General features: G+C 39.7%; 1 protein-coding gene across 1 annotated transcript; it reads left to right on the top strand.

Moving 5' to 3' along the window:
• Nucleotides 1–2688: 2688 nt before the first annotated feature.
• Nucleotides 2689–3911, top strand: LOC127366826 (zinc finger protein 233-like). Its single transcript, XM_051406159.1, has 2 exons — nucleotides 2689–2936; nucleotides 3015–3911. Exons 1-2 carry the CDS (start codon nucleotides 2774–2776, stop codon nucleotides 3689–3691), a joined length of 840 nt encoding a protein of 279 aa, XP_051262119.1. The 5' UTR covers nucleotides 2689–2773; the 3' UTR covers nucleotides 3692–3911.
• Nucleotides 3912–9765: the final 5854 nt, after the last annotated feature.

Raw genomic sequence — 9765 nt, forward strand, 5'->3', positions numbered from 1 at the left:
TTTAAAACAGTAATATATTATTTTTTCACATATAAATTTGAACATAACAAAATATGACAGTATCCTCGACATACAAAATCAAAAAGACATAAATATTGTATTTATATTTATATATGCAGTAACAGAACTATTCAGTTATGATAGTACATATTGTACATACACACACAGTACTGCAGAGACATGTACACATGCAGGTTTGCTGTGTGTTTGTGATGATTAAACAGGAATATAACACACACAGTGTAAACATAATTTCAGCTGAAATATTAAAAACTTTAAAACTAGATTTTCTGGCTGTGTCCTTCCACAATATGAAACAAGGCCTCAAGATTGGATTAAAAATTCAGGAGGCTTTGGGCCCTTACAATTCCAGTTTTTAATTATACTACTCGTGCTCCATATTGGCAAACACATTTGTAATTAATAAAATTACCACAAAGTAATTGCCACTCAGGCAACATGGGGACTTCAGGGGCTGTGTTTAATTTAATGTGATTTAATTTTGTGAGCTGGTATTTCACTGGGAGATTGTTTTACCCCAGAGTGACAAACCCAAAAAGATGAGCTAAGACTGGTTGCCACGAATTACAAAATACAATGTTATGTCTCTCTTTAAAGTAGCAGGGAAACTTTCCATTTGGGGGAACTTCATTTATTTTAAGTCGATTAAGGTGCAATACCCGGGTCAATGTGCAACACATTTGATTATCATGTCATTCTTTGTAATTATCTATAACTTCTGCAACACCACAATCTTAAAACTCATTACTATTTAATTTCAGCACATACTGTGGAATATGTTTTACATTTACTTTGTATATAGACTCCTATTATCTTATTATATCTCTTAGGCTCTTTTTACATTTCTATTTCCATTTTTATTTTTATTTTTTACTTATATGTATATACCTATACATACATTTCTATTCTATATATTGTGTTAGATATTGTAATATACAGTTAGGTCCAATATGGGCTTAAAGTGCAGACTCTCAGCTTTAATTTGAGGGTATTTACATCCAGATTGGAGGAAGGGTTTAGGAATTACAGCTCTTTAATATGTAGCCGCCTCTTTTTCAAGGGACCCAAGGTAATTGGACAATTATCAGTATCTAAGTCTACCATAAAGAGAAGACTTCAGGAGAGCATACAGAGGGTTCACAACAAGGTGCAAACCATTCATCAGCCTCAAAAATAGAAAGGCCAGATTAGACTTTGCCAAAAAACATCTAAAGGAGCCAGCCCAGTTAGGGGGCCAGCGTTCTTTGGACAGATGAAGATCAACCTGTACCAGAATGATGGGAAGAAGAAAGTATGGAGAATGCTTGCACATCCAAAGCACACCACATCTTCTGTAAACCATGGTGGAGGCAGTGTGATGTCATGGGCATGCATGGCTTCCAACGGCACTGGGTCACTAGTGTTTATTGATCCTGCGACAGGAGACAGTAGCAGCCGGATGAATTCTGAAGTGTATAGGGATATTCTTTCTGCTCAGATTCAGCCAAATGCAGCAAAGTTGATGGGACGGCGCTTCACAGTACAGATGGACAATGACCCAAAACATACTGCAAAAGCACCCCAGGAGTTTTTTAAGGCAAGGAAGTGAAATATTCTGCAATGGCCGAGTCAATCACCAGATCTCAACCCGATTGAGCACGCATTTCATTTGCTTAAGACAAAACTTAAAGCAGAAAGACCCACAATCACAAGCATCACAAAGGAGGAAACCCAGCATTTGGTGATATTCATGGGTTCCAGACTTCAGGCAGTCATTGCCTGCAAAGAATTCTCAACAAAGTATTAAAAATTAGAATTTTATTTATGGTAATGTTAATTTGTCCAATTATTTTTGAGCCCTTGAAATGGGGAGACTTTGTTTAAAAATTGTTGCAATTTCTAAACGTTTGATAGGATATTTTTGTTCAACCCCTTGAATTAGACCTGAAAGTCTGCACTTCAATTGCATCTCAGTTGTTTAATTTCAAATCCAATGTGGTGGCATGCAGAGTCCAAATCAGGAAAATGGTGCCACTGTCCAAATATTTCTGGGCCTAACTGTAAGTATGGACAATCATCCATCATGGACAACACCTCTCACCCCCTACATGACACTGTGGGGTCCCTGAGTAGCTCCTTCAGCAGCAGATTGTTACACCCTCGGTGTAAGAAGGAGAGGTTCCGCAGGTCTTTCATCCCTGCCGCTGTCAGACTCTACAACACCTGATCAATGATGTAGTTTCTGTTTTTCAAATTACCACCATACCATAGCTTTACCACTTTTACCATAGTTTTTTTATATCTGTATTTATTTATTTCACATAAATGCTGCTGTGACAAGGGAATTTCCCCGTTGTGGGATTAATAAAGTAATACAAAACAAACAAATACAAATTCCTTACCGTTTGAGTTGTTGAGAGAATTTCCCCCTGGGGATCAATAAAGTATTTCTCGTTTACAAATAAGAATAAATCATAATTTATATTCATAAATACAACTTTTGTAAGACTTTTAATGTTATATACTTTTAATTATTATATTATAAGGTGTTGCTTTTACTTTCTTCCCCTCCCTCTGCAGCCTGGACACTGAAGAAGGGGCTCTTACCTTTGCGCCGCCGGTCCAGCAGGCGGCGGTAGTGGCTCACATTGAACCCTCAGCGTGGCTCAGTCTCATGTCCGTGTTTACAAGCGAAGCGTGACGTTCACGGACTGGCCAGAGTACGTCTCATAGCGCAAATAAAAGCTGTTAATCTCCCTAAGAAACGCGCAGCATGCATTCACTGAAAGCCTTCCTCAACGAGAGGCTGACAGCGGCGGCGGAGGAGATCTTTGGAGCTGTTGAAAAGACAATAGCCGACTACAAAGAGGAGATTTCTCGTTCAAAAGATTTAGAAATCAGTCGCCTCAGGATGCAGCTGAAGCTTCTCAAGTCAGGTTGGTTTGAATGCAACCAAAACCTCATGCAACTCTTTTTTTTTTTTGCATAATTGTGATTATTTGTCTTACACCCAGAGCCCCGGTTGGATAGATGCCTTGGAGCCCAGCTGCAGCAGCACACCCATCACCACCACCATCTCCATCCTCCTCCTCCTCCTCCTCCCCCTCAGCAGCAGCAGCAGCTCCATCAGTCAATCCCTGCAGTGGAGGCTCCTGAGTCCCAGCACTGTGAGGAGGATGGGGGCAGCAGCATGGAGCAGGAGCACCCAGAGCCCTCACAGGTGAAGAAGGAGCAGCAGAGGAGCCACAGGGACTTCTGGATGGGTCACGATGCAGAGCAGCTCGAGAGCCTCGAATCAGACATCAAAGACTTCATCTCGTCTCCTTCCAGTCTGAGAGGCGGCCTGCAGGACCCCACCTTACCCTTCCACCCAAACCACCACAACGCCAACAACAACAACAACAACGAGGAGAGCAAAGAGAAACCCTACTGCTGCTCCGTTTGTGAAAAGCGGTTCAGCAACTGCTCCCACCTCGCCGCTCACATCAGGACACACACAGGGGAAAGACCTTACAGATGTGAGATATGCAGAAAGACTTTTATCACAACCAGCGCTCTGAACAGACACCAGACGATCCATACAGAAGGGAAACACTTTGTGTGTAATTACTGTGGGAAATCCTTCAAATGGATGGAGTCTCTTGGCCGGCACATGAGGAGTGTGCACAAGAGAGAGAATCTGCCTGTATGACTGTCACTGAACTGACACTGCCAATAGATTCATGTTGTCGCTGTATGTTAGTCCTTTATAATTTAAGTGTAAAGCATCCAGTAGGTGCAAACACTAAATGTAATGTCTGTTTTATATTGGCTGCAGTAAGTTATGTGTAAAAATACAACCACAGAGACACCTTTTAATAAAGAAATGAAGGTAAATGTAGTCTTACTGAATAAAATTATAATATTCTAGATGCTTATTGTTTAATGTATTCTGCTTTCTGCTGCAGGAGCACAAGAAAAGGGGAGGTTGCACTTCAATCCAGTAGGTGGCAGTAAAAGCATTTCATTCAATTTCCCATCAATCTACAATAGTTGGCAGCCTACAGACTCCAGTGTCTAATGTACTGAGTATGTACTGCTTTTCTGGGAACTGACAGTACTCTCGGTCTGTAGCCTTCTTACAGTCAAAATATTCAAACCCTTTGTGTAAACACTTATTCTCAGTGGTGGAAAGTTACTAAGTACATTCACTCTAGTACTGTACTTTTAAGTATTAACATTTTGTGCTGCTTTTCTACTCCACTATATTTAAACATGACAGCTGTTACTTTACAGATTCTGTTTATTAATACAAAGTGTAATCAACAATTAAATGATGATGTGTTATTATATATTTAGATACCACACATTATATAAAGTAATTAAAACTAGTCACACCTCTACCAGCTACATTAAAGTGATGTACACATTAATGTATTAACAGTTAAAATCCAGTAACAGTATATATATTATTCTTAAATGAGACGTTCTGTATAAGAAGTGCTCTTATATTTGGCACTTAAAGTATATTTTGATTATAATAATTTGGTATTTTTGTACTTAATTTAAATTTTGAATGGATAACTTTTACTTTCTAAACTGTAATATTGTTACTTCTACTTACTTATTACCTATTAATGTCCACTTAAGTAGTATTTTTGTTTGGAAAAATCATCTTATTCCGCATTGTCTGGCAGTATCATGAATATAAACTTGTTCCAACTCTTCAGTGAAGCTATATGATGTCCACACTGAGTAAAATATTCAAACCAAAGACAAAAGAAATATTGTCGATATCTTCATTCTAGTGCACAATTATAAACACATTTCAGCAAAATTCAGCCGAACATAGTTGGTCTCTTTTGAAACTTTGTGATCTTTTAAAATAAAGTTGTGGGGCTTTGAACTCTATGTAGCAGCACAGAGTTTATAATGACAGATCCATTGGTGGGTCAGTTGCATTAAAGGGTTAAAACTTCTTCAATGGTACATTTTCACATACAAGAAGATCTATGAACACATTATACATTCTTTACTATTTATATTTGACAGAACTCTGTATTTCCACATAGGCCTTTTACATAGCAGACATTTTGTCTTGTCATAGCAGGAAAAGCGCAGGTGTTACTCAGAGATAGTCAACCAGACATTGTAAACATTCAGGGCTCAGCCCAAAATTAGGGGAGTGCAGGGCCATGCTCCCCCTGGCTAATTTTGTTTTTACCATGGCAGCTATATGCATTATTTTTTAAGCCAGTCGAGATAACAGAATGCCTAAAATCTGGGAAAAACATAATATGACGATTGCCCAAAAGACAAAATCATGTAGAGCCTACATCCTATATTGTCTTCATCATTCTTAAACTGTAACACAAATATTGTGGACTTTCAAATTACTTTGATTTTGGCGTAAACAGAATTACTAATCTTGAAACCTACTTTTGTTAATCTATGTGGAGTAGAGTTCACAGAACGAAGGTTTAGCTGACAAATCTGCAACATATGAACATAATATCTATGAATATGCCATAATGCTGTAATAAACAGAGATATTTCCAAAGTAATAGAACTTTTGCTCGATTGTTGAAGTCATTTTAAAAGCGTAAAAGATTCTGTGCTTTTGATAAACCACCGAATCCCCCCTCAAGAAGCCACTCTATTAACTATCTGTTCTTAGTTTAAAAACATTTTAGCCAGCAGACCTTTGAGCTTCCAAATGTCTTGCTGGACAACTGCACGGTTGATGGTGAAAGTCTGGTGTAAATCAGACACTATTAAGAGTGGGAGTTATGAGTTTAGGCAGAAAGTGAAACAGGTGGTTGAAGGAGCACAGATTCAAAAGCACAGTACTGTTAATTAGTATGAATTAATTTTAACTTGGCAGCCACTGGGAGGTGGGTTGGTAACATACTGTTTGTCCTGGCTGACGGTGCTTGTAGTAACATCCAAACTCACTGGCAGGTTTGGCAGATACTCTTATGAATAAATAATCTGTTATTTCGTAAAAGTTATGGTTCTTGAGTTGATTAGTTCATATCTTAGACAACAGTATACTCCTTTATAGCAATAGTTTGGGAATGTCCTTTCCAGTTTCAAAGAGGCATAAAGTAAGGCCCACAAAGAAGTTTTCTGAGTTAGAAAAACCTTTTTGTGGGCCAGGCCTCATCGACCAACATCACTGTCCAACCTCCTTAAGATTTGCTCCTGTTCGGCCACAGGGGCATATCTCTGCACCCAGGTTACAAAAGTCTTTTGTCCCTTTTTTTAGGAGAGTGGAGGCTGTTAGAGCAGCATATTAAAGCCTGTGGTTTTGGGATGAGATGTTCAACAAATGTGTGGGTGTAATGTTTGGGTGTCCACACACTTTTGGCTACGCAGTGTATTTGACACAGGCTATAAACTTGGGTTGTTGCTCTGCTTCACACAATTAGTCCAGTTCCCTCCTCAGGGTGAAATTAGACGAAGCTTCCCCCTGCTGCCCTTTCTATTTGCTGTCATTATGAAGCCATTACTTATGTTCAGGGATGAAATTGGGATTTGAAATGCAGGGAGCTGAGTCACCATGTTGGCCAGCAGTGGTGGTGGAGTAAAAGTCCTGCATTGGAAATAGTAAAGTAAAGGTATGGGAGTATAGTCAGACAAATGTGCTTAAAGGATAAAAGTATTCAATGCAGACAAATAGCTTTAACAATCTCATTCGCAGGTGAAAGTATTAAATTATAACATTCAGTTAGATATACAGTTCTGACTGTTTTCATTGTGGCTATATCCAGGTTCAAGGAGTCTTTTTCAGATCGTACATTCCTTTTTCATTTGTTAGCTAGCTAATAAAAAAATAAAATACTTGAGATGCTGATAATGACTGTGATAAGTGGCCGGCGCCTACACTTCATTCACCTCTCATAATGTTGTAGAACATCTTGTTGAACTGGATTATTATTTCAGGGTACGCTCACTCGTTGGAGAGAGATTATCTGAGAGCTCTCATGTACGTGCAGGTACTCTGTGCAGTAAACCACTTATGACAAGTGTGAAGAATTAAAATGATGACACAATATCTTTTTTAAAATGTAAAAAATCTGGATTAAAATAAAGCTGAATTATGGGCCAGGGCTCTGCTCCAAGCCATGTGGGTAAACCCAGAAACTTCTATGTGAGGTTGTATAGGGAAAGAAATTGAACAAGAACAAGTGTCACTTAGGTGGAGATGACTATGTATTATTTTACAACCCAGTCTGCACTTTCTCTGCTGTAGAATGATTCAGAATATTTACATTGAACCTCCAAAAGAGCAACGTGCTTCCCATTAACTGTGTTGCCAAAAGGCTCATGCATTAAATGGATATGGACAAATATATGTTGCTGAAAACATCCTACCATCATTTAAAAAAAGCACTTTCTTTTACCAGTTTATTGAGGTTTTTGCTTCATAAATCTACATTTGATCATCATTATTCCAACACACCGATGACTGGAAACAACAAACCTGCGCAACTGATTGATTTTAATATACTGCATGTTATTTCAAACCTTGACCTTGCAAATGTTTGAGGCCTCTAGCTGCTACTGTGCACTTGAAAGTATTAGAATGAAACAGTGCTCATTTGGACCCGTTATGACTGAATTTTCCAGCTTCAAAGGCCTTCTTCATATGTCCCGCTGTCATCCTCAGCACAAATCCAGCAGCAAACCATGCCATCAAAATATTCATCCAATTTCATAAATATTTCATGTCCTACTATGTTGTTTTTAACAACTTTCTGCTACATTCAAACGCCACATTGTGTTCGGTCCACTAAGCGCACTGCAATTAATGATCCTCACAATAAAGGACTATTTTGATCCTTTTCTGCGCCTTTAACCTGCAAACAATTCACTGTTTCCACTGTTAGAGTAGACACTTCACACACCCAGCTCTCTCTCTGGTAGAGATTCTGACATTACACCACTGTGTTCAAGGTTTGGTTAGGTTTATGCACAAGGTATGTTCACAAATGGTGAACATAATATACTCTATAGATAATGTTGAACATCTACAGACAATGTTACAAATACCCTATAAACTATCTGTAGGCAGACTATCTAAATAAAGTGTTACTCTCTTATTTCTATCTATATTGTGATTCTGAGTGTTTTTATCCAACAAACATCCTCACAGACACCGGTGGCGGATTCAGAGGGGCAGGGGAGGAACAAATAAAGAGGGCACTAGCTGCATGCAGTAGGGCCAAAAGTTGTGATGCATTTATGGTGAAACAACCCCTGGTTAAGATTAGAAATGTTTTACTGTGTGATAAGTATAACTACTACACATCTGTGATTAAAAAAAAACACAACCATTTAGAGGCATGTAGAGGCCAATTCATTTTCCAGCATGCAGGGGAGCCTATATGTCACTGCATTATGTTTTTGTCCACTGGAAGGGCACTCCAGGGGCACTTCATCATGTTTTCTTGCACACTGGATCACCATAGAGGGCACTTTTGCTGCGTTCTTTTTGAAAATGCCTTTTAACCCTGTTCCTAGACCCAGTGAACACCAGTGAGCTTTCCATTTCCAACCCTAGCCGGACCCATTTTAATCACGCGGCTGGTTGCTGAGACAGTGAGGATGCTGGCAAAACTGTGGGCAATGAGCTGCACCTCCCTGGTGGGTGGTGGAAGGAGGCAGAGAGCTCTGGTCACCCACGTGTTGTCTACAACCACTTTAAAATGCTCAGCAATGCCTCGAGATGATCCTGTGGGATCATGTTCTCCAGGCTGGAATGGCGTGAGCAAGAGGTCAGAAGAGATTGATTGTACGGGTGAGAGGAGGTGAAAGAGGCAACAGACTCTGTTCTCAGCACGCACTTCAGTTTGGCTGTTGAAGCTGCTGGTCATGATGGCACTCCTGCAGATGAATGAGGTGTTGGAGGGTTTGCTGAAGCAGAAGTTTCATTGACCTGAGTGAGTATCTCCATGTTGCAAAAAATTCTGTATCTAATTCAATTTAAAACAAACAGAAAAGCTCCCATGTTGAATTTCAACAGTAAAGTAAAGTCTTCGGTCCTCGTAAGAGTCCAGTGACTACTAAAAATGGACCACAAGGGTCGCAGCCACAGTCAGGTCTCAGGCAGAGGGACAGTAGACAGGTGCAATGAAGGGTTAGTGGTGATCATTGGGGAAACTTTATGAAGCATGAAAGCTCCAGCAGGAGGAGAAAGACGGCTGTGAAGCAAATATGTTAGCTGGCAGATGCAGAAAAATGTGTTAAAACCGTCTCTCTGAGGCAAAACAGAACTTGAAAGAAAAGGGGAAGTGTAGAGAGGAAGATATTTTTTGCTGGAGGGAGCTGTGGGACAGGGACTAAACCAAATTAGTCACTGTTTGTGCAAGGTACGCTGTACAAGCATCAAACCCAAACATGCTGTAAGATCTATGACAGTGGAGCTTGATACAGTCTGTGATAACATTTGGAAGTTGTGTGCGTCTGTATGAATGCTTTCTTTGGATAGTGGCACAGGGGATAACTAGATCCCATCGTTCGTAGAGCCAGCTTCATATGCACTTGTTTCGTAGTCACGCGTCTTCCAACAGCGTATTGCAAATGTGAGGGTTATTTTACTTTCAGTTCATTTGGAACAACTCGACTTGTCGGAGCGTCACATTCACCCTAACCCATCAATGGCTGTGAAGGCCACATGGATGATAATTAGACTTACATAATGTGTCAACATGCTAGATGTTTGGAGCGTGTTTATTTGGGCGATCGAGTGAAGGAGTACATCTTATTTGGAGAACATTTGAG

Source organism: Dicentrarchus labrax, unplaced genomic scaffold (genome assembly GCF_905237075.1).
Source record: "Dicentrarchus labrax unplaced genomic scaffold, dlabrax2021, whole genome shotgun sequence".
NCBI lineage: Eukaryota > Metazoa > Chordata > Actinopteri > Moronidae > Dicentrarchus > Dicentrarchus labrax.

Excerpts from the sequence above, each read along its gene's own strand:
- LOC127366826 (XM_051406159.1), top strand. The coding sequence starts at position 2,774 with ATGCATTCACTGAAAGCCTTCCTCAACGAGAGGCTGACAGCGGCGGCG. Across the intron at positions 2,937-3,014 it reads GCTGAAGCTTCTCAAGTCAG|AGCCCCGGTTGGATAGATGC; the intron begins GTTGGTTTGAAT and ends TCTTACACCCAG.